We start from the raw sequence: 26,231 nt of genomic DNA, 5'->3' as shown, positions 1-26,231 counted from the left end.
CATCTCCGAAACGTCGTTTTACAGTTTATTATTTCTTAGACGATGGAAAATATCAAAGAAAATTTTTATTCATTCGTTTTTAATATTATCCTCCCATCTATATCCTCTATATGGCATTTTATCTCAGTGTTCCCAGATGAAAATATTCCGCACGATTTTCACATTTCCTCCATGCGTTCTACATGTCTATCTGACTTACGTTATAAAAAACAAATTTTACATTTGTTTGTGTTTACGCTGGCGTAAAATGTAGCGAGTCGAAGTTTCAAATTGCGGAAGACGTTAATCAAAATGCGTGTAACCTAACAGGGGCCACCGAACGGTACCGTTCTGCACTTCGTATGCATGCATGACAGGTATTGAAAGCATTTCACAGAAAGCCTCGTCTGACAGACCCGCGCCTCACAATGCAGGAATACGTACGTGACGGAACTGTTTACAACTGGCTTACAGACACTGGAAGATGTACAGAGGCAGGCCTTGTCCGTGAACGTGGACTGCAAGGTTACCACGGCAACGGATATTAGAGCTACTTTCCGAACTGAAAACACTGACCAAGCCACACACAAGGACCGACTGTAAACAGCTAAAATGCACTGTTCGGGTTTTTGAAAAAAAAATTGGTTCAATTTAGGGTTTACCCAAAGTCAAAAAATAGATAAATCAAAGAAAACGTTTCCAAATGCGTTTATAGCGTTATTGTGTGCCGCACTGGGTTCATGTCGATTTACTGACAAATGCTTCTTCGTACCATGAGCAGTTTTTGAAATAGAATATTAACTTGTTCCAGATTCAAGTTCAGTGGTGTAGCAACTGAGTTAATAATATCACATGTTTGTTTGTCATCAGTCTTTCGACTGGTTTCATGTGGTCCTCCACTTTCGCCTATCTTGCGCCAATCTCTTCATTTCCACATCCTCAAAAATCTGCGTCACATATTCCAATCTTTGTCTCCCCCCTTCGACTGTTCCTTCCATTACCAAATTAACCAATCCTGGGTGCCTCAGAATGTGTCCCACCATCCTATCTCTTCTTCTCGTAACATTTTCCCAGAGACTTCATCCTTCGCCTGTCCTCATTTCCTACTTTATCGGTCCACTTAATTTTCAACATTTCAAATGCTTCTATCCTCCTTCTTCCTCGCTTTCCCACTGTCCATGTTTCGCTTCCGTGTAGCGCCGTGCTCCAAACATATAACTTCAGAATAATATTACATAGTTCTCGTAAATAAAGTGGATATTCAGCCAGTCTCAAAATAAGGAATTCATTGCCAAATAAACGGATTAAAATGAAAATATACCGTAATGAAGGTGGAGTGGAATTACATGCATTGTATTCACCTGGTTAAGGATATGGATCATCGGTAGGCTCTTACGAGAGCGGAAATTAACCTTTAAGTTCAAGAAAAGGCTGGAAATTTGACTAGTTCAATCTATCCGATTCTCAAGGACGGCCCCGCTCCACGAAATTTGTTATTATTTAAAATAAATGTACGTTTTTAAGCTACAGATGTTTCACGTTGAATATGTACTATCAAACAGGAATACTTCACCAGAACGGATAGTAAATCACGCCCACACAACACAACACTGCGCGACGTATTATCGTATTATGTCATCCCACAACTGAAGTATGTAACGATTTAGGGATGGCCTTATACCTTGAACTTCACAAGAAATTATTATAAAATTTGCGCTCAAGGACAGGTACAGGTGGTTTTGAAAAAAAAACAGAATAAATTAACTGCTCGACACTAACATAGTCATCTCCAAATTCAGTTCCAGTGAGGTAACCGATTATGGGCCTCAAGCTGTACCTCTTTATTTCGCTACTGATCTTTAATTATGCACGGGAAATCGAGACCGTATTACTGGACTCAAATTGCGGTGGTATTCATTGGTTTGTTTTGTTTTCAAGGACGGGCTTCGAACTGTGAAAAAGAATAAAGTCAATGAAAATGAGAAGGCACCTATGCGATCACTGCACAAAGGGAACAGAGATGAGATTACGCTCATATGATCGCAGGGCGAATAATGATTTTACGTTTTATCACTCCGTAATGAAACAGATTAGCACAAACTACGTTCTTCACCTGTGGTTGAATGACCCGACCATCTCACCTCAGAACTGTTTACCTTGCGATATATAATAAAATATTTCATATTTCGCACTCCTGGTGCAAAATTTGTTGTTCACTTCGCTGTTAAAGTAGGATCTATAGTTTGTAGTGTCTTTAATGACGTCAAAGCTTTATGACGTTATCGACAATAACGTTTATATAACTACTGTGCAGCTTTAATTTAATCTCTGTGTTGTTCACCAACACGGAAAACAAATCAGTTACAAAAACCTTTGCTGATTCCTGTGTTAGCCTATAATTGAATACGAATAAATAATTATCCTATCGCGACTTTCTGAGACAGCAAACACATTTAATTAAACTGGGTATACATATCTAAACTAAAATGTGCATCACTTACTTTATAAAACATTCACATAATGGCAATAGATTTTTCGTCGGGTTAAAGTCCGTGCTCCGCACGATAAAGGAAGAAACCTAAAACGAAAATATATTCAACTTTAATTGAATACTGTTAATACTTGTCCAAAACACAAGGAAACATAACTGGACATGACTGGATCTGTATCTGCAGTAAATGAATATGACGGTCGATGAAGTCTGCAAAATCGGAAAGAAATTATTTGGAAAATGTGTGTACTCCTAACTGGAGTAGGCTTGCATACTTACGTTTCTCTGAAAAAGAGAAAATAGAACTCCAAATGTAACGCATAAAACAACATGAATCTTGCTTAATTGGCTCTCAGTTCATTTTTGAATAATGACAGCTTAATATTATTGCTCACTAATATAATTCATTAAAAAAGAAACCCGATAATTTTGGTCAGAACGTATGTTAAACTACTGAAATTTAATTGAATAAAAATTTTCTTGGATATTATCCATCGTCTAGTAAATATAAAACGTAAAACGACGTTTCGGAGATGGGACTCTATCTCCGTCTTCAGGTTCCTACACAGTTGGGCCCACTAGATAGAGCTAATCCCTATCTCGTTAATTTATCGACACTTATGATTGTAATTAATTTGATTTGCCTTCAAAAAATTCTCATAGTATTACCTCCACCACTCATAAGACTATCGTATTGTAAAGATGGGTATGAGAACGTTTGGTATGAAAATAAAAAACGGTCATTAAGTTAAGTCGGACAGCGAATTCGTATCCATAATTAGTGATTACTTAATGGAATCGTTTCTTCCTCAAGGATGAAACCAGCTAGGAACTTTATTATGTAACTCGAACGGAGCCGTGAACTTTAAGAACTGTAACCTCAGCATCCACGACTTCGAAACGTAAATAATTCATAAACCTACACATTTTGTGCAAACACAGGCAAGCCGTTTGTGCCTGTATTCAAGGTCATTATTGCTGTTAGCTGAGTATTAGATTCATACGCACATACAAAGGGTTTAACTCATGAAGATGCCGAACCAGGCAGCTATGTGTTAAAACGAGCATAATATAGTCCGAATGCCATGAATATGGCGGGCTTGAAATGTGCTCGCTTCACGGATGCTGAAGCATGATTTTTACCACTACTGTGCTCTTCCGTAAGACAGAACAGAGAGACAAAAAAATACAACGATATTTATATTGATTAACCGAAATGTTATGGTACTTTTTCTTGTTAAAGAAACTTAAATTTTGCATTGTAAGTAGCCCTGTCTTAAAATATTCCACAATCACCATTGTTAAACATAACCTGTAAATATAATGACAGATGTAATGTGCAGAACCAAACGATTACAGGACAAGCTGACGACGACGACGACGTCCCTCTGGGTTTCGGCGCCGCGTAGACTCGTCGATAGATGCCAGCGTTTCAGAGAAACATACTGTCTTCAGCCTTGAAGGTGGAGTCAATGTGTTTCTCCGAAACCCTGGCATCTATCGACGAGTCTACACGGCGCCGAAATCCAGAAGATTATCATCAATTACAAGAACAGCGACAAAGCATAACTTTGTTGTACAGAATGAAAAATTTTACATAATAGGAGTCTGGAGTTACAGAAACATTAACAGAAACGCATCAATACAATCTTCTCGGGCAATCAGCCGCGTTAACTGGTTACCGTATTAAACCGACGTTTATTACGGTAACCAGTTAACGCGGCTGATTTACCCAAGATTTTATTGGCTGTACTCGCCGCGAAAGTTTCAAATCCTACAGATACGCATCACTTGTTATTCTTCGTAATCAGCTTTCACGCGTTTGGACATCTGGCCTTTTCCCATTCATAATTCGGATTGCAGGGACACTCACAAAATGCTCTACCTTCTATGAATACTGCTCTCAGTAATACCGATGATGTGATTGTGAAGCTGGATAGGTTTGAAGTCGACACTCAGTGTGGGAGGTACAGCCGCCAGCCAGCACGCAGAGCATCTGTCCATGGGAGATGATGAGATGATACGTTACACCCGCCTAAGCAATAATAGCACAATTACGCCCCGTGACCGCAACCAATACTACACTTCCTCACCAGACCCTTGCGGACAAATGATGATCACTCCTGATTTACAATCGGGAATTTTTGGGACAAAATTTCTAACTTCATAGACACGGATGACAGAGGCAGTAACGTCCATCAACTTCTACTAGACACGCGGCCCAGTATCCTAGAAGACTGTCATCTGCAGACATGTTTAAATATGGGGAGGGTCTAGTGTGCACAGTTTCTGTCCTGAAGCACGTACGTTAGACGAAAACTTATCTTAAACGGAAAATGTACAGGTCACTTAGGATAACATTATAAGAAAGTTTACTCCATATAAGCATTTCTTAGTAACGACAAGCGAACAATTGAACATAATCACGTAATAAGTTACTCGAAGCCTTTACTTTGAGAACTTGGGGAAAAGATTTCAGATTCAGCCTTTCTATTGAGCGCTCACGGATGCTGTGATTAACTTCTCAATGAAAAGAGTTAAATGGACCACCCTGAAGTGCCATAGTCTCATTTAAAAAGGACTGTATTGAAATCTTCAATTGGTGTTCCGTGAAGTTCCAAACAAATGTCTCTTGAAAAGTAACCGGTTATTTAAAACAGATTTACCAGCATGCAACCCTATCAGCGAATGCCCCCCTCTGAGAGGACGATGTACCCAGAAACCTTGAAATGCTGTTTTATTTGCTTCGTGAAAACCCGAATTGTACTTAGTACCAACCATTTTTTTTATTGAAAGAATCCGTCTTAAAGAAATTCTCATGTATTGACTTCAGTGGAGGTAAATATATTTCCAAGGTCTTCCACACATCATCTTATATCTATTACGGGAAGTGCTAAGTATTTTAGCAGCGCTGAATAAGTCATTTTGTAAGTTCATCCTGTTTTCGTCAAAGATACTGTTTTGTGTACCTACGAATTCTCTCTATAAATTTTCTTCATAGTTCATTATCTGGTGAACAAGAAGTTTATGAAAAATTAATTTTTAATTAATACACTTAAATAGTTTATATAGATTACACAGTCAATAAATACCACAAAGCTTCTTCATTCGTCATTTTGACTTAGGAATGAAAGTGAATTGAAAGGTGTACGATGTCTTGTGTTACAGTCAAACGAGCTATCGATATTCGAAATCGTCCCCGTATCCCTATCCCAGACGAAGATCCATATAGCGTTGCCGGAAGTGGCGGGTCATCGGGAAGTTCTGGGGTAGGGACTACCAATGGAACAGGAAACGGAAATGGTATGGTTGCCGCAACTAGGGAACAACTACTTCAGCAACAGCAGCACCTACTGCAGCGCCGCAGCGACAAACCACCGAAACTACCGCCAAGAGACAACAACTACCCTCACGATATTCCAAAGGTTAGTTGAAAACAGTAGCACGAAGGGAAATGACAGATAACTCCCTTGGGTCTAAATACTGCATTTCTGGAGTTGCCCTAAATTGTTAAACCTTAAGATAAGCGGTGATGTGGGGCGTATGACAGGAGATGGGATGTCCGTAGTTAACCTTGGTCCGAATTTTCAGCAGCTTAAATTTCACGTGTTTTGAAGCCCGCAAGAAACCTGTTGTCTACTAAAATAAACGAAACATTAAACCAAACCTAAGCTGATGTCATCATTTGCCCAGATGCAGAGATCGCGGAGGCGATAATTATAAATTTACAAAACAAATGTAATTTAGAACAAATCTGTGACACTTGAGTCAGTTCGATTCCCGTTGAAGCCTATTTAACAGGTCCTCCTTGCCAGTTTCTTTCGCGATAAGGAAAATGGGTTCCTGGGTTGCGAAGCGTGGTTTACAATTGATTCCAATTTACATTCATACTTTCCTATAAGACTTCATAATCAACTTCTACTTCGACGAAACTCGTAGCTAGGAAGTCATACGGGTAATGGATTCGAAGCTCCACTCACTCTGGACTTCGGCACTGGAGGATGACTCTCCGGCTGCATTATCCCCGGGAAAACCTGGAGTGTGTTACAAAACGGCGAAGAAGAGAATTCCTGCCCCCACAGTTTTCTCAGTAGACCTGCCCGTATTCATCTAATAATATTCCCTTTCTACGCGCGTTGTTCGATAAACAGGGGGCCATTTATTTAGGCCCAGAAACTGACATTTGAAATATTAATTTATTCATTCGCTAACAAAACTAAATGTTTATCGAATAAGAAACTTGTCATGTTTGTACGAGTTAATGGCACGTTAAACACAAAAATAGTTAATTCGTTTTCTATTTTGTTTGGTTAACTGTAAGCAATAGTAGCCTAGAAGCCTAGTAGGAATCAAAAAGAAACAACTGCAAGATTCCTTGGAGTTGCTACAGTGCAGTAACAACAATGAACTTGTACATCTTGGCAATCCCAAAAGTTAATTAAAATAAATGCCTGAAGACATTAAGACTTTTCAAGCACCTAGACGTAACGAACATAATGTAATGGTTTAAACTTGTTTTAGAGAGCACTTTTTATTTAACATCCTGTCAATTTACTTGTCATTGCATTGGCTTTTTGCAAACTGCAATATTAACGGGAAGTTACTGCAATTTGGACACAAAAAGAAAGAAAAGATGATGAGTCAGGGATAAAGTTAATGTTCCATAGGGGCGGGACTTCACCCTTGCCGTTTTATCCAGTCACATTCTGGGGTCAACACAGCCTAAAGTTGACTAATAATGCGAAATTAGTCCCCAGGTTAACAACGTGTGGAGCTTTTACTTGCACTCCCATGAAACATCCATCTATATAACACAAAGGCATGATTAATATTATCACCATACCAGGCTAACAAGGTAATCTGTCCACGAGTCAGGGCCTATTACATAGTAGCTTCTGGAATATGCGTTTCAAATAAATGAAGTGTTCCTCAAGAAGTGTGTAGTCCGCGAAATGGCTGTCGTCTATAGTTTCAGCTGTAGTATTTACGAAGCACACAATCTATGCAAATATACGAAGTACAGTCGTACCATTTAAAATGCCACCCCAAAACAAAAACGTATCGCGATACAAAAACTAACAGGTCTATCCCAGTAAAACTGACTTTTTCAGCCTCTCCCATGACGCTCCAGTCAAGGTCATTTTGTTGCTAGGCCGCTGCTCACGTAAGCGTTGTGCTAGTGCGAGCAAGTTGTATTCACAAACAGAATGTGCGTTCAATCCAGAGCATGGCTTCGTACCGAAATCATTTACTGCTGTTAGTGAGACATTTAGCAATTCGTATACTGATAATGAATTACCAAATAAGACAACTGAACATCGACTGATAACAAAACTTTGGGGCACTAGCCTGTGACAAGTGTTCATCGAGCGATAAAACAGCCGTGCAACAACGGGATATGACCACAGTAACTCAGCATTGCCATTGGTTCAGTCGTTTTAGTCACCTTCGAAGAAAATTTCTCGATATGACGAACTGTTTAGGGTGAATATACATTTAGTTAAGTTTCGGGGGTAATGCGCGGCCGGCGCGTGACGCTGACCCCCCCCCCCCCCCCATCTAGTGTCGAGGTCAACAAGGAGTTGGAGCTATATCTCCTCTCCCCAATCGCCTGCATCGCGTATAGTGGAACAGCTTTATTTTAATTTAATTTACTTTTCTTTCGTGTTCGTCTCTCATAGGCTCTTTGCTTTTAGTAAACACTCAAATAAAGGAATTATAATTATTATTATTGTCCTCATCGCCGATGGTGGTTGCATTATCCTTAACCAAAGAGAGTAGATAAGTGATCTTATGTAGCAACAGTGACATAAGTTCCTCCAGAAAAGACAGCGTCTCAGATGTACTTTATCGGAAAAAAAGTAACTCAGTTTGACTGGAAAGTCAAACTGAGACTGACCTCAGGCTTCTTCCTTTCTCCTTAGCCTCAGACTCACGCCTCATCCCAGGTTATGGTAACAATATGAATTATGTCGACCAGATCAGGCAGTCGTGTGACCTCCAAGTGCTCCAGTTTATGAGCACGCCTGTCTGGCTTTTGTTTTTGTCGTGCACTGTAGCAAATCAAACAACGGTTCTGCAGTAATGATACACTGTTCGCTCACCTTTCACTAGCAGGGAACGTTCATTAAGTTGTAGCATTTTTTTTTTTCGAATCTGTATTTGAATCACGCCTCCAGGAAACTGAACGTTGGATGCCAAGAGCATTTTTGCGTACGGTGACAAGCAAAAGCTGTGCACACAGCGAATGTCGCAATAATAATTGTTAATGATGATTATAATATTTTACAGTAGGCCTGCCCGTAATTGTACTCCTACTCTGTTAGCAGCTTGTTCCACACTATAACCCCTTCAGGAACTTTAAACGGTGCGTTAAATTGTGTTAAATTGCCCTTTTGGACCTCGTCCGTCGCCCAAGTATTATAAAATTGCGTTTCTGAAGTAGAATTCTACTTGTGCGATCAGATAAAGAGCGAGGGTAGAAAACTCCCCGTCTTAGAACCAATAGATACGACCCATTCTTTATGCCTTCTTGTGTACACCACGCAAGGAACGCGTACATTTACGGATACCTTGGAACTTCTGGCTCTTATCCAGAGCCAGTTGGTTCAATTATGACGTCCCTACTTCTTGTTGTGATGCGCCATTCCAATGAATCGTCCTTTTTGCAGCCGGACTATGACGACATAGAAGAAGAAAACAGACTGAAGCCCTTCCCGTCTTCAAGAGGAAGAGATAAAGCTAAGGATAGCAAGAAATATGGTGAGTACCTCATTATTAATTCAGTACTCTTAATACAAATTTAACTACATTATGTTCCCCTCTGAATTTATTCTTCATAGATCCATAGAGGGAGTCACGACCAGTAAAAATTAAGCACAGTTTTGTGAGTATTATTCATTGAATCTTATTAGACTCATCATATACATCGATAAATTTCAAAACCATCGTCCACTGGAATAACGGACCAAAATTGTGTGCTCTCTTCGGACTACTAAACGATGGACGAATTCCAGCAACACCGATGGCATTTCCATAGTCAGGTAATCTGGTGATCGGGACGATCGAAATTCAAAGCCTGTCATGTGTGTAGGAACTAAACTTCTTCTGCCAATAGCGATCTTGCGACACGTTAAGTGTGCCTGAACGTGAACGGTTTGGAAATGTAAACAACCCGCATTTGATTACGTGCTTTTAAGAACGCAGATTCCTGGAAGTACAAAGTTTTTATCTATTTCAAATTGATGAGAGAAAGCATAGCCTAACAATTATAGTGTCATCGATGTCAATGTACTTGGAGACGAAATATAGCCATCACAAAACATCTGTCCTTACATCAGGTAAAACACAGATAAATAAGACATACAGTATGTCCTTTAAATTGGGGGTCATAGGAGGTAGCAGTGACCTCCGAAACGCGGATAATATAAGTGGCTCCATCAAGTACAAGGCGTCAGAACTGAGTAGTCTATGTTGTTCTGTCACAAATTTCTCTCTATGATAATGTTTAACATATACCTCTATAACCTCAGTAGGCCTGCTAGTAATCGGAGTGTGATACATGACGAAGTTAAACAGGTTTTATATTCCTCGTAAGAAACCAACAAGTGAAAAAAAAAGTAACAACTTTCATACGTTCAGCAAGTATTCTGAGCAAGATGTTTACAAAAAGCCATCATGCAAATTATCTGCGATCAATTCCAACTAATATACGCGCTACAAACAAGAACATTCTATAGGCCACTTTGCCCCCGGTGTTGTAGTCTGAAGAGAAATGCCAAAACTGCGATACGCATGACGGAATCAAACAAGACACGCGTCTTAAATGTCTGGATAGATGAAAGACAGAAAAATAAAGCAAGAAATACTGGACGCCATGGCGATTTGGCACCTAGAATTTTTTGAGACTCGAAATAAGCTTCTCTCTCTCTCTCTCTCTCTCTCTATCTCTCTCTCCCTCCATGTGAAGTAAAAATATAAGGATAAAAATAAACCCAATAAAAACATCAAACATTACAATATCTGAATCCCCAGTAACGTCGTTATAAAAGGAACGCGACTTTGAACGCGTATGAAGAAGGGCCGTTGTCGTATTAAAAACCTTTCTTCTGTGGATCCATTTTAAGTTTATGCTATCTACATCTTAAATCTCCATTATCTCCACTCGAATGCCATGGATTCTGTAAACACTGAATCTAAGCTGCTTCCTAACCGTTTCGAAGTCTTCGTTAAACGACAGTTTAAGTATTCGTGACAAGGAAGAGAGATTTCTTCAGTCGGGTGCACGCGTGTTTATTTAACTGAAATGTGTCCAGTGTTTGTGAACACGAACGTCAGTATTGAGGTCAGCAGTGTTACCGTATGAAAAAGAGAGGAACAAACTATGGAGAAAGTCTCAGACTGCTGGCTGCAGCGCTCATGAAACCTTTCAGCGAATCGACACAATACTGGTTATATCCACACATTAATAAAACACACACGGAGTGAAGCTAAGTTATGCGATATTTGGATAAGTTTTCATCGTATCAGAAAATGTTTAAAATCTGGTATATTTCTTTTATGGTATGTACGATTTAAAAATTAGATTTGAGTTAAATTGAAAAAAAGTTACATTTCGGCGGTACACACAAATTTAAAAATCCGCCTGTAACATTTTAGCGTATACTCAGAATTCTAAATTTTACCTAAATTCGTTCAATAGTTTCGTGGAAGAAATATAAGGTCGTACATACAAATCTACAAATCATTCTTTTATTTTATAAACTTGGTCTAAAAATCATAAAAATTCGTAATTAAACTTTCGATGAAACAGGTCGCTAGAAATAGTTTCTAGCTAGGATCACGTTCAACCAAACTATCACAACACTCAGTAATTTCCATAAACGCCGTTATATCTGATGCCATAATTGGTTCAATCACTGTCTTTATGTGCTGTGAGCAGCGGCAGAGGCCAACTGGGTCCCTGTCACTTACTCCTTTCACTTCAGTTGTCGGACGGTGTGCTTGTGAATGTCTTGTTTTTCTTCGATTCTCTACCTCTGGCAAGTTTCATAAAAGCGACTGTTCTGTAGCTTGTTGTCCCACTAGCCAACTCTCTCTCTCTCTCATCACTAATAAGCTCCAGAGGACTTTAGTAACAAAACGCTTTGTCAGGTGTCTGAAGACGTCTCTTCATAATTACGTGCAAATGCATATCGCAACTTTTAAAAATAAATAATAAAAATATAAAGAAAAGAAACAAAAGACAGCATTGTAAGGAAAACTGTGTCGGACACTGTCCATTGTCTGAGGTGTATCTACACGACGTTTTGGGACATTGCCCTACTCCCGTCTTCAGCATTATATTGCCAATGTTTCACGTCTGTTAACGTTCTGCGTTTTGCCTAGAGCACAGGTGTTCAACATTTAGGCATACAGGCCACGTCGGAAGATATAATGTGCGAAGACAGCCTGAGCATTCAAATATATGTACCGTAACCAACACAAAACCCTATTTTTATCAGAAGGACGAGCGGAAATTGCCTGAGAACCTTTTACGAATAAGTTTCTCGTTCGAAATCTCCGGGGTATCGTGTTCATAGCGGCCACGTCTAAGAAAATGAACTGTACTGAACGGATAAAAAAAGATTCAGAAGATTTTTAATCGTCACAGAAATGATTCGCCATGTTTCAGATGACCCGTACTACTGCGGGCTGCGGGCTAGAGTCCCAAATTTCGTCAAGTCCACCAAGTCAAAGGACACCGCAGGCCGCTACCCACCCAGCAGCGCCATCTCTCAGCCGTCCAGCATGATGCACCATTTGCACCAATACCATCAGCAGCACCACCCAGTCATGTGGCATGCCCGGAGTATTGATAGCGGCATGGGTGTGTATGGTCATTTGACAAGGCTCTTAGACCAGCGTTGATTAAGGAGCACGCATCTCTGTGAATGGGGTACTTTGCACTGAATTACCACCGGTGTCAGTTGTCTTTTCAAGGCTCTCTCTGAATCAAGAGTATAAAGGTGTACTCCAGTGGAGTGCACAGTATTTAAAACCTTCTTCGTGGTTATGAGTATCACACTGGCCCCGAAGTTCATTTATTGCAGATAAACGTCTACTCAGAAACGCACTAGATACCTCATTAGTCAGACTCAGGAAGAATGTTATCCATGTAATTTCGCTAAAAATTGCCCGTGTTAATCAATCATTCGAACAGAACCTAGTCGCCATTAATGACAAATATATTTTCAAATACCAATTTCAAGTACGGCAAGATATGAAGTTAAATTTAAGTCTCACGTAAAGTAGGCTACCGATATACGAACCAAAATTCGCACTCAGACTTTAAACATTACACAATCCTAATGCGAAATTTAATATAAATAATTTCATTAATAAATTATTCGGTTTTGGTCCGCCTAATCACAATTCAAATTTAAAATTTTTAAATTTACAATTAAGATAATTAAAATATCATTTGATGTTCCTCATGAGGAACCGAATAATTATTTAATATATGGTATCACAATATGACGCAACTCTATCATCTTATAAATACTTTCATTACTTTTTGAACATAAAACTGAAGGCCGGACAAAATCTCCTCACGTAATGATGTGTAGTGGTTCACACCGACTTATAAATAAGGTCCAATATCAAATGTCTGTGAACTTGATGATAACATTTAGGTTAGATGAAGGTGCATCAATACAAGACAGGTAATTTCTTGACGATCAATAATTCAATCTACTTCGTGGAATTTATAAACGGATTTTGAGCCTTGAAAATTTAACTGTTTAGTTCTAAATACTGTCTCTGCGTGTGTGTGTGTGTGTGTGTGTGTGTGTGTGTGTAACTGATTTGCTGTACGGCATGTTGTGTTCGCATAATAGCACGTAATATTCTGAACTGATCCATGTTTATAACTTTCTTCTACAACTCTCATTCTCACGTAAAACACAATTTCTTTCCTATGGTCTTAACTGTTGGTTATGGTGTACAATTTCTTTTTTATCTTTTAATTTTTTAACGTCTGCTGACGTTTAACCGCATTTGTGTCCGGTGTAGAAAGAACCTTTAATTCCGTTGAAATCCTTGCACGATAATTGCACGGTGGCAGAGAATAGTAATTATTTTAAATGTTTAATTATACGCTGTGTACATATGAAAATGTGGTTGCCGTAAATGCAAGTGAATTAATGTAATGGCATTATACTGCTATACTGAATAGAAAGAGAACTGAGGATATTAAATAACAATTTATCGAGTCTTAGGTTACGTAACAACGCTTATTCAACCACACTAGTTATTTACAGTCGAAGGAAATGTTATGATTATAAATCGTCAAATAGAAAGTGTGTTTGAAAAAGGGTTTATGGACTATTTTAAGATACTATTCCAGCATTTACCTGGAAAGAATGAGGAAAACCACGAAAATCATCATTCATGATACCTTGTTTTTAGGTCGATATTCGAACCAGGAATCTCCGGAATGCGAAGATGATGATGTCAAGATACGTAGGTCACTCCGTTCCGCAGTTTTGCAGAGAAATCTATCGGAAAACGGTAAATTTGAACGCTGACATGAGACGGGAAACGAACATGGATCCTAGTGAAATAGGGTGTAAGATGCGACATGGATGAAAGTGGATCAAAATCGTGTGTCTGATGAAGTGTTTAACTTCCGTTTTCAACCGCCAGAATTAGTGCACTGTTTTTAGATCCTGACTGTACATTTTAATTTTCGCCTAAATGTTTCTTTCGGTATAGGGTTATTTTCCTTTCCACGTCTTACACTGATATTTAGTAAGGGGAAACTTAAATTCAGAGCTTTTTTTTTAGCAAACTGTAAGAAATTTATCTTAAAAATATGAAAACTTTACTTCATACATATAATTATCAATACAGTTTCCGCTCATCACAGGGTTAAATTGCTATATGCCGGCACACGTATGCTGTGTGGAATCTCTGATTAATCTGCAAAATGATTCAGACTGTGAATTTCTAAACAATCGAATCCGAATGACGATATGTCCTTCTACGTGTTCGGTTAAGTGGTGATGTCCAATCTTGACCCGGACGCCAATCAAACGCTTTCCTCAGTATTTCCAGGCAAAGCCGGCATAGTACCTTCAGAGAGAGGTCATGATCGTCTCCTTCCAAATCCCTGCAAACTGACATTGGGGCCGTGTAGACCTGACGGCAGATTCCAATACCCAGGAGAACAGCATCATGACCTACTCATTATAATTTTCCCGTCTCATTAGAGTGACAAGTAACTCAAGATTTAATCGTAAAATTTAAATATAACTGATCTCTTGAGGCTAAAAGAGAACTTTATTATTCCAATTTAATTCATGAACATCCCAGTAAATGCAAACGTTAACAGATTTTGTTATTGCAGATGCTGAGGCGCTGGAATCCCCTTACAATCACATATATGGCCGCCTACCTATTCCTACCAGAGGGTACATCCCACCTACGCCACGCACAATGTACGTCGGAGAATGGGATTAAATGAATGTTAAAACCTCGAAGAAGACGATGTCTAAATTAGCACATTTTGTGAATGAAAATTGCAATTGTGATTTCTCTTTATTATTATTATTAATTGTAAATTGTAAGGCGAGAGCCTTTGTTTATGTAACGTGAAAATTGTCTTAACCACTTACATTCGCGTATGGAAATGTAAAACATAATCAGAACTCTGAGACCAAAATTAATTTAAGTTAAAATCCCTCATTAATAGTTTATTCGTATCAACACATATCCATTAGCACTATCAGGTTTAATATTACGAACATCATTTGAGAGTTGTGTTATCCCTACCACGTCAATATAATACTTTTGTTTATATTTCGTACAGTAACAACTTACTGAATATGGTCCATTTTATCGACTTTTTCGTTTACATATGTGATACTATTATGACGGTTTAATCTATATTTATAATGTATTTTAAATGTTTTAAACCAATTAAATGTCCTTTGATCTTTCATTTTGTATATAAATTCTGCTATTTCAGGTAAAATTAGAAGGCGATTACAGTTCATATCACAGTGCAAGCTTCTTAATTTGTTTTAGATATATCACCATTAAAATATTTCTACCCATTGTAGAAATATTAGAATGTAACAATTATATTGTACCCGGTACTCAAATTTCTTATGTTAAATTATCTTAACCCTTTCTACGCTATGTACGACATATCATACTCCAAAACAATGATAATCTGCTATAAATAAATTAAACGTTCATTATTATATATCTGCAGCCATGTCTCCGACAATTCAAGCTACATATTTCGGTCGTTTTATAACAGGAAATGACATCTAAGTTTACCATTGTTATATACAAACAATAGGCGGAATTTTGATGTCAATGACAAGGGTTAAAGGACGCAACGCAAAACTTGAGTTTAAGAATACAATTCTCTAAGATTTAATACTGTATTTTCCCAGCGTGCAATAACATTTCGTATTTTACCACAGAAACTTCTATTAATTACAATAATTCAATGTCTTCCTCGTGGAAGGAAATGTAAAAGTGCGAATGCAGAACTTGTATGTTATAAATGAGTGGTTGTGTTCTATATTAAATGTGTAACTGACAGTTAAGTGATTACGTGTGATGCAACTGTACAAATAAATGGAGTGGATTCCAAGGACGAAATACAAATACCAAAATATATTGAGATTTGTCCGACACTTAAAGGGGAGACTTAACAACAAAGTCTTGGACATATCTCAGTAGTCTCACAAGAATGTTGAAAGTGATATTTCAGATACGGATGCCTTCAGAAATTTCGTCACCTTATTCCTGGACAGTATGTAGATAAATCTCCGGATAACTTATTTAACAAACATGTTGTAACAAAGTCTTGCACATTTTAATAGCTTATCACTGATTGGTACAAATCAGAACTTGGGATGTATATTAAAATTACAGGACTAAATGTACTGAGTTTATAACCCCTTCTGTGTCAATTAAACTAATGAAAGATGAGACAAACTTCGTGGTTGCAACGTAGTCGATGTTCGTAGGATAGCTTTTTAGTAATATTAATTTATAAACACGTGAAGTGATTGAACATAAATACGCGTAATTTTGCTGTACCAGTATTTTCTGCAACCTTGAATACCAAGGTAAGTCCTGGTTTAGAATTTTTATCAATCGTTTCACGGGCTGTAGCACACGTAATTGCATCAGGTAACCACTCCCATCTTTTTGTTACAAAAGCAATGTATTAACAAATCCATTCATTTATACGTGTTTCACTATACCTTTCTAATAATATGGACTTAAATTATAATCGCATTCACTTCAATCACAGTTAAAATATTTCATCTGTTGCCTTCCAATCCATTTTTTTTATCAATCTTCAATAAATCTTTTGATCTGTTCCCCACTTATGCAGCCCGTCACTGATTGTTAAACCAGTTGCATTCTTTCCAAACGATGGCTTAATCAGCAGAGCTGGAAAATTAAAATCTTCGCACACATATTTCTCTTCTTAATTTTTTCTTGTTTCAACGAATACATACAGAAGTGAGTTACTCCATCGATGGTGATCTTCTGAGCTCTGAAGCCATGTGGACTTGTGGGTGGATACCAGCGATTTGGAGGAATATACCGCTTCCATCTTCAAGGCTAAATATGAAGGCAGTATGTTCCTCTGAAATTTTACCAGCTACCTACGAGTCAACACGGCGAAAGAAAACCCAGAAAACCAAAATCTTCACAGCCGTGAAAATCAACCTCAAGTCTCACTTAGTTAAGTCCTTTTAACACATAATCCTTCATTTACAAATTAAAGGATATCCTGTAATATGCTACTGAAAAATAGATTCTCATTATTTTCCTGCGGGGAGTGGTCTAAGGATGGTTAACACAGAAAGATAATTACTCCATTAGTGGCGTGTGTTATTACATGTCTCAGGTTATTCATTAATTGACACTACACCAGAGTACAACGTTACCTCTCTTTATGATAAATTAATGATAGCAATCGTCAGTTAAAAAAATACCTAAGTGAAAGCTAATCAATTACAAGAAAAAGGAAATGTATCTACATTACGAACCAGTGATTTTTGGTGGCATGCTCACTGAATTTCTGAACGCACAATGGTAAGAGACTTTCCTACTCGGTACAATCCTGCCTGCTGATTGCACTTACCAGTTAAATCAATTTGCAGAATCACGGAAGGTGTAAAGTATATCAGATACCAAGAGGACTCGTTAGTTCGTCGTGCGTGCGTGTCTGTGTGTATATGTGTGATTTTAAATATATTTAATGACTATCGAAAAGAGGTATAAACTCGTAGTAAATGTATTTTTTCTACTTTATAAGAACAGGCAATAAATTGGTGATGGAAATAAATCTGTGGTTTATTTTACATTGGTTCTCCCCATTTCTCCCATTATGTATTGAAAAAAATATATAAAAATATACACATATTTCTGTTAGAAGACTGCAAGGGACGACAAATCGCAGGATTCTTACGCGTAGCTGTGAGTACAATACGCAAATGGGTGTTAAAGAACGTGTTAATGTGGGAACCTGAATTATATTAGCTCAGAATGGTCAACAGCAGGCCTTTGTAACAAAAGTAAGATATATCAGTGCATGTTTTGAAAAGCGATTAGGATATAATTTACAAGCTCAAGCCTTGAGCACTTACTAACTGCACAGGAAGCGACTTCAAATACAACTAATTCCGGGGCGAAGAGGGAGAGCTGTGTAATTAGACCATGAGAAACGGAAACAGAACACTCGTCAGCTTGTATATATGATTTATTATGTTGCACACCAGCCACAGTGTGTTCAAAAATACGAGTATCGCCTATTGTTAAGCCATTCCAATATCGGAGTCCTCGATTCGAATCCTTATCGAGATACAGCCGTTTATCCATAATTATCTAAAGCAGCGAAAATATAGCGATTTTTTCTTCAGGAAAGGTAAGTCTACGACAAGCTTTGCACATAAATGACAAAGAAAATTATCACAGTGTTTCCTGGCGTTTTGTTTTACAGATCAGAGGACCTGTCTCACAGTGAGAAGTAGAAATAAGTGTATTTATTATTCGCGTGTCAAAACATGTTTCTTTAAATACAATGAAGTCAGCTATTTTACGTGTTATTAAACTCAAAGAGACGCCATCGCTAACTCTGAATATTATAATTAGAAAATGATTACAAGGTCATATGAAATAATTCGAAGTTTTTGGATGCCTGCCTTCGACAATACAACGTAATGAAAACCAATATATTTAAACATGAAATATTTAGATTTTAAAACGGTGGTTGGGGAGACAAATGTATATAAAATGGTAGTTTTTAAAGCTGTCATGTGCCATCTTATCTTATGACGTTTACTGGAAAATGAAACAGAATGGTGTATCGCATAACAGGAAAAACCTGTCATGCATTGACTTTGTTTAAAAATTGTTCAGTACGAGTATATTTTGGTATTTGTACTGTTTAATCGCTGTGAAATACAGAGCAGCTGGTTGAAATTTGAAAGAGTAGCTGAAACAGCTTCTCCAAGTTCGCTTATATGTAAAGTTTTGTCATAACCGAGCACAAAAATTACCAACTTCCATATGAAGACAATGTAACTGTTATACATGCAATTCCAGGTTTAAACCTTTTAATCCAGAAACTTATAATGAGTTTTCTTTGAATCGCAGGTAATTCTTTTCCTATATTATTTTTAGAATTCCCGAAGGAAGACTTTATTCTGAGGAATCCTATTATCGAGCTATTGTTTCCGTCTTCCGACAGTTCAGAGTCTGATACAATCAGCGACAAATTTCCTGAAACTCAGTGCTGACACAATACCACCGAACGTTGCAGCTAACTACGACTCCTGATTAGTATTTGGATGGTTAAGGTTCGATTCCCAGACTGAGGATCGATTATCCTGACTGAGGATTATCGTGATTTGTCATTCCTTCCACACACATACTGAGACAGAAAATTCGAAGATTCCATTCCTGCCATCCTTCACATTATTTCGAATTAACCAATAATATTAATCCTCCCACATAACTATATTACGTGTGCAGTTGTGGCAACGCTTAAACAAAGACCACAATGCCATTTGAATACACCGCATACCATTTATTTAAATCCTTGTTATCAACAATAAGATCTCGGAGGATTCTGAAATTTAATAATGTGATATATTCTTAAAATTTATGCAACGAAGGAAATTAAAAATATAAAGATAACGAACGACTTTTGAAAAACCGAGAAGAAACTGCAGTAGTACAATATTAAGATAAACTAATTATATAATTCCAAGCAGCCGAGTCCTTTTTAGAAGATAACAGAACGTTCAGCTTTCTACAAAAACTGTCGTTTCATTTATAAATTCACAAGAGGTCTTCTGCAATCATATCTCGAGCCAGATGAATCCAAACAACATCTTCTAACCCAGCCACTCTACGGTCCATATTATCATCACCCTCGCATATACGTCTCGGTTTTTCGAGTCACTTAACTGACCCAGGATCGTGTCCCGAGTCATGTTAGTTGATAAATGTTGAGTCATTTAAATTTTGTGCCTGAATATTACACAGTAGCTGTACTGTATAAATCTCTCGTTCGCACGTTCCGTCAAAATGGAGCGTTTCTTCTTATTTTGGCAACTAAGCGTCGTTTATGTGGAGGGAATAAAACTCGTCCCAACGTGACCAAAGTTAACGAATTCCCTGAATCCATGACAATCAAAAGGTCATCTAAGCGACTGAGAAATATTGTTGGGAACTGAATATACAATCAGAAGCTGTTGCGTACAAGTTAATGATGGCCGCTTGATGATTCACACTATTGGGTCACTGGCCGCGAGCAAAATTCCCTCCTAAAAGGAATTCTGATTCATATAAGGAAAAAATGGCACGGTAGTGTAATATAATACTGAAGCAGGTAACTAAGGAGACATTCATGAGAGTATAAATAAAAGCAGTAAATAAAGAATGAATCTTTGTAATAGGATGTGATCTAATCGAAATACCATCATGTAGTGAAGTCTTTGGTTCCCGGAATGAATGTATTGTTAGATATAATGGGTTATCCAGTTAGCCAGTGGTCGAGCAAGGACGCTAGAAGGCTGCAGAATAGTGAAAGATAAAAGTATGAAATTAGAAAAATAGAAAAAGCATAATCAATTCGTATGGCGACGTTTTTAGAAGGAAGAATGAAAACAATATCAAAAGCTTTAGAAAATATTAGTGCAACTAATACTTGGGGTCCATATACATTTGGTAATGTAAAGACGGTTAGTCTGCAATTTACCGAACGAATTAAATTTTGGCTCTGGCCGGACAAATACACACCAAACTCTGCATGATTCTCAAATCGAAATGTTATCGATTTTCTCAGGAACTATGTTGATGTGGTTAATATTCAACGAAATACAAGGGAAAATATTTCTGACTATGCAGTGTAAATTGCTAAGCAATAAGCATGAATTATCGAAACTACTGTGTCCTTTTTTCTATCTTTATTTTGTTTATAAAAACAAATAATTACGCACTTTACTCTCAACTCATTACGATACTGATGGGCAACACGGCGCTGAAGTAGGTGTTCAGGTGGGACATGGACGAATATAATGTGACCTTAACGAAACAACGTACTGAAGAAGTCACATGAGCAGCGGGAGAAAGACGAATAAAAGTCTGGAAAATAGGCAGTAGTTCAAAGGTAAGACAAGGTAAATATGTAATGAAGTGGTAAGAGCTCTACACGTTCGTATCCTCTGTAATGGATGGAGGCGAGTGATAAATTCGATGCTCTGGCCGATTTACCCCTGGGTTGGCCACAGAATGGAAAACGCGGAGCACAATAAGAAGAGCATATAATCAGAAAAAGAGAACAACGAAAGGAGAGAATAGAAACGGCAAAAGCTGACGAAAAACGAAAAATAAATATAGGAATAAAGAAGAACAAAGGAATAGGAGTCCTGGAGACGTGTACAACTGAAGATGCATGGACTGGCGTGTAAACACTGCACCCGATGTGGTCCGCCCGCCTCAGTGCGACATGACTAAGCCAAGTCTCCCACACCGTGAAGCCCGTCGAGGCAATCAGGCGAACCGCCGGCCTCACAAGGTCGACCTGATGGAGTAGTACGTACGTGATGGGAAGATGCGGTCAGGCACATACATAATCAAGGAGTGAATGCTCTTCTGCCTCCAAACCGTGAAATATTTCTACACATTATTGTACGCACAACACAAAACGAGAAAGACAGAAGCCACAAATCCATGGTTTACCATCGCAATGGCAGTTCTAGAAGCAGGACATGAAATTGGAAAAGTTGCTACGTGTATGAGGTTTCTTGGGTCGATGCTGTGAGCACCTAATGTTTACAAGACTCGATCTTGGAAGCGTTGCTTTTCGATCCCTGCATTAAAAATGCGAACCAGAAAGGTTTATGTCTGAGAATTCACTAGACAGGATTTAGAGTATATTCTATCATCAGTTCAAGAATGAATATTTATACCCGAATGACTTCTATTAAAGTAAGCTATATGAATAACACGTATGTACGAGGTGCGATCGGAAAGTTTCCAGACTGCGCGTATAAAAAAAACCCGTACACTTATCTCAGGTATTAAATTCATCCATCACCCTCGAAGTAGTTCCCCTGGGAGTGAACACAACGATCCCAGCGCCGCTGCCAAGCGTGGAAGCATCCCTGGAAATCTTTCTTTGTCAGCCTGTCAAGCACCATCTGCGATTCTGCCTGAATCTCTTCTATCGTCTCAAATCTCCTTCCCTTAAGCTGAATTTTCATCTTTGGGAAGAGGAAGAAGTCACACGGAGCTTAGAAAGGAAGTTGGGGTCGGTTCTTGCAAGATCTTTGAGCTCCTGACAAACGAGAAGTCGATTCTGCTTCTGGTCCTCAGACAGGAGCCTTGGCACAAAGTCGTATATGTATTATCCTACACACGATTAATGCCTTACTTATTATATTAATTGCAGCTATAAAGAATCCCATTTGTGACATTAGACAAAACGGTTACGGGAAATAAAACATGGGAGAACCGAAGGCAAACTTTTTTAGTTAATCCAGAACATCAAGAAAACTGTTCATAATCTTCTAACTTCTAAATCAAGGGGAAGGAATGGAGTATTTTATTGTTTATATTTCAATTTCTTACCAACACCATTAGGTATAAAATTTCACCCTTCGATTAATTAAAATGACAACTTGTGTTTTCGTGATCCAACAGTAGTTGAATTCAACACAAACTTGCAATTTTAATACAAATATAGATCACCTTCTTTATTTAAATGAAACCAGAAGACATATTTTCATGAAATTTGATATGAACGTCACGCAATAGAGGTCAACCGACCTTTATACTCTTTTAATTTCCGGTTACATATACGAACATGGCAGCCGCAAGAATATCCGAGGTGGGAGGATAATGGCGCCGCTTATTGTGAAATGATAAAATGTATTTACAATTTAACGCAGTATAAACTATACACAGGAAAGTATCACTAAATTCTTCTGTAAATTAAGTTTCTGTTATCGTCGTATTATATAAACCCATGTACCTGTGTTACAGCAGATATAATAAATTCTGACCATACTTAGTTCGTTTTATATCCGTTTCTTACAGCCATCTTTCAGTCCAACATTAAGCTTATCAATTTTGAAATCCGTCTGAAGATGACTCGGCAAACAGTCCTTACACTGAATTTCAAATGTTACTCATTCAGAATCAGTGTGTACAATGCTTTAAAGCATCTTCATCTGACAATAAAATGGTACATAAATACACAAAGTGTATGTTCCACAATAAACATCTGATATGTTCATCATTATCGTGGTGATGCTACATAAAGCAATCATAAGGTTCGAACGTGTATCGCGCATTTACAGCAATCATACGACACAATGCAAGTATATAGCCTAGAAGCAGTTTGTAAGAAGTAATTTGTGTACTGAATTTGGTGGTCTTTCTATATCCCATATTACTGACTTGCAGCTTTCTTTAACAGAATCACTACCTTGCCAAATTGTTGTGGCTGAACTTGCAATACCTCAGCAGATTCAAGATCTTTCAGAACAATGTGCTGAGAAGAATATTTTTCGTAAGAGAGAGAAACTATCCGGAGATTGGAGAAAACTGATCGTCACAATTTGCAGTCAACAAACACAGAGTGATCGACAAGACATGCAACCCACTCCAGACACAGGTTCTATTTGTCAAAATCTAAGTTACATCTAAATCATTAAACAATATAATGTTATATTAACTGTTGGAAATGTCCATCGCTTTCAGCAATGCATGCATTCAACATTTTTCCTCATGTCTGATGCAACCCGGTGGACAGTTCCTGGGTCACGGAATCGATTCAACACACGAGATACAGTCGATTTCTTTCGCACAAGAGAATCGAGAAAAATATTCCTAAACGAGATGCCAGGCAGTGCTCGACAATGACCATTCACCGCAGTTGTGAAAAAGACATCCTTGCACTTCGAATGTTCAAAGAAAACTGACAGACTGACGCGAGCGGGTTACGACATCGCGTGACCTTGTATAGTAAAATTAACAATATGTTTGTTAAAAATTTAGTTAAATTAAACTGAATTGCAACCATCAATAAACACTTTTCGATCGCACTGTATTATTGCGGTTATGAAACTCATGATAATGAACGAAAAGTGTGGGACAGGCAGCACACATGGGAGACATAAAAATGCATTCAAAATTTTTCGTCGAATAACCTAAAGTGTAATATCTAAGAACAGATTTTAAAAAAAAATAAAATTCATATCAAATACGATACAAAAGTGTATATTTGGTTCACTTGGCTCTATACGGAGCTGGCTTTTGTGAATACAGTACTGAACATTCGGGTTACATAAAAGGTATGATATTCTTTAAGCAGCTGAGCTACTACCAATTTCTCAAAGAAGCAATCTATGTAATCAGTTGATAAAACAAGAAATTTAGCGGGTCTCTTTATATAATCATTATTTTATTAATTACAATTTTCGTTCTTTACAGTATGTTTTGAAGTTTGAATATTCTAATAGAGACTTTCCACTGTCAACTGCAGTTAGGAATATTTCAACATTTCTGACCCTTCAGATTTGCGTTTAGCATTGAGAACATAAAACATAACAAATGAGTTCATGTAAAATGTATGTTATAATAATATTTAAAATATTCAGAGTAACAGACAATACAAAGCCGTAGATGATATTTTAATAAGAAAAACAGTATTTTACTCTGTAATGTTTAAAAGACACGAACACAGACATTACTCGAAAGAAAACAGAAGCGGGGTTTTCGCCGGTGTTTGAAAGCACGAAAGATTCTCAAAAGATGCCGGCCAATATTTTTGTGCGAGATCTTTCGTGCGAAACATGGAAAGGGTTAATATTCTCTCCAAATCGAAAACAGCTTCTTTTAAAATTACAGCGCGTTTTATTTGTATAGAAGCTACTGATATATCATGTATACTTTTAAACACTGTTCTACCATATTTAAGTAGCACATTTTTCCCAGAAGCACCTAGTAATAATACTTAAAGCACTTACCCCCTCCCCTATTACGTTACAGGACTTGGCAAAATTTCCTCACGCCGCGCACTGACCATCCTATAACAATATCTAATCATACGCGTATCCTTTAATTAGATCGTCACATCGTTTAAATATGAAAGCAGGTTATTATGGCCGCAAAATTTTCCCCTCAAATCGTGACAAACAGCTTTCGAGAAAAACAAAAAAGCAGGGCATCGGTGCCTACAAGAAAGGTCTTGTTATTATATTGGAAATACTGTGTTTTGCCGACCTTGTCTTTGTGAACGGCCTTGAAACGAATGGCTGATACGTTTTAAACATTCTGCAAACATCTCTAAAGCGTGGCATCGTTCAAACACTCCGATAAAGCGATCAGAACTAAATTACTACCAGATTAAATCGGAGAGTATTCGCTACACTTCATTTAAGAATTTCTACCTTCGGTATTTCATATAAGAACCAGGAAATTAAAATGTGTGAAACGACGGATAATATTACCTGTTGTTTTGCACGGGTCTGAAACTTGGTCGAAGAAAAATAGGTCGATGGCGTCCGAACAAATGCCGCGGACTTAAAACAGAAGATGAAGACTTAACAGGAGGCTCGGGAAAATTACCTTGATCCTTGAATCTCTTTCTAGACCTGTTCGGTCTTTTAACTTGGTATTTTATGGCATACATTGAAACTGGCATGGCACTATTTTTTTCTGAGTTAAGTCTTCAGCCCCTTATCCTGCTGCTTCTCTCGTTTTTCTGAATTTAACTTAGAAGAGGATCCGTCTTCGTGGATCACCGTCCTTGAGCCAACTCGTGATCCTCTTTACAGTTCATTGCTCTCCGCACTTCTGCATCTGTTGGCATTTAACACTTTTCTGCTTCACGCCTACTATCTAACTATAATTAATCAACACTCATAACATCTATTTAATCAATAGTAATAACAGCAATAACTTCGTATGATTTGAGGTTTTCTCTGCGGTGAGTATGAAGATTTCTGTCTTCTGGGTCGTTGCGCCGTGTAGTCTGGTAGATGTTAACCAACGTTTCGGAGGTCATACTGCCTCCGTCATCAGGGCGATTCACCAGACTACACAGCGCAACAACCCAGAAGACAGAAATCTTCATAAAATAACTTCATCTGAGATTCCTTGTTCAGCCTACCTTCATATTACATAATTTTTACTCGCAACTTATTAGCTTGACAAAAGTTATTCTTCT

The 26,231-nt window shown here is 37.9% G+C and overlaps 1 protein-coding gene and 1 long non-coding RNA gene across 5 annotated transcripts in view; one reads left to right on the top strand and one right to left on the bottom strand.

The window, feature by feature from the left end:
* Positions 1-17,834, top strand: part of exp (expansion) — a 113,521-nt gene extending 95,687 nt beyond the window's left edge. For 3 of the 4 annotated variants that reach the window (XM_022060007.2, XM_022060010.2, XM_022060009.2), the window contains exons 7-11: positions 5,639-5,895; positions 9,142-9,232; positions 12,144-12,338; positions 13,919-14,020; positions 14,859-17,834. In XM_022060007.2, the coding sequence (XP_021915699.1) occupies positions 5,639-5,895; positions 9,142-9,232; positions 12,144-12,338; positions 13,919-14,020; positions 14,859-14,971 (758 nt within the window). In that variant the 3' untranslated portion in view covers positions 14,972-17,834. The remainder of the gene's footprint in view (positions 1-5,638; positions 5,896-9,141; positions 9,233-12,143; positions 12,339-13,918; positions 14,021-14,858) is intronic. The other variant, XM_022060011.2, reaches the window with a different exon arrangement.
* Positions 1-26,231, bottom strand: part of LOC110827892 (uncharacterized) — a 167,546-nt gene that overhangs the window by 68,911 nt on the left and 72,404 nt on the right. The gene's annotated exons all lie outside the window — the stretch shown is intronic.

Source organism: Zootermopsis nevadensis, unplaced genomic scaffold (genome assembly GCF_977971745.1).
Source record: "Zootermopsis nevadensis isolate Lab colony 2312 unplaced genomic scaffold, Znev_1.0 Znev_ptg000003l, whole genome shotgun sequence".
Taxonomy (NCBI): Eukaryota; Metazoa; Arthropoda; class Insecta; order Blattodea; family Termopsidae; genus Zootermopsis; species Zootermopsis nevadensis.
Note: the sequence above shows the minus strand (reverse complement) of the source record. Positions and strands in the feature narration are given on the sequence as shown.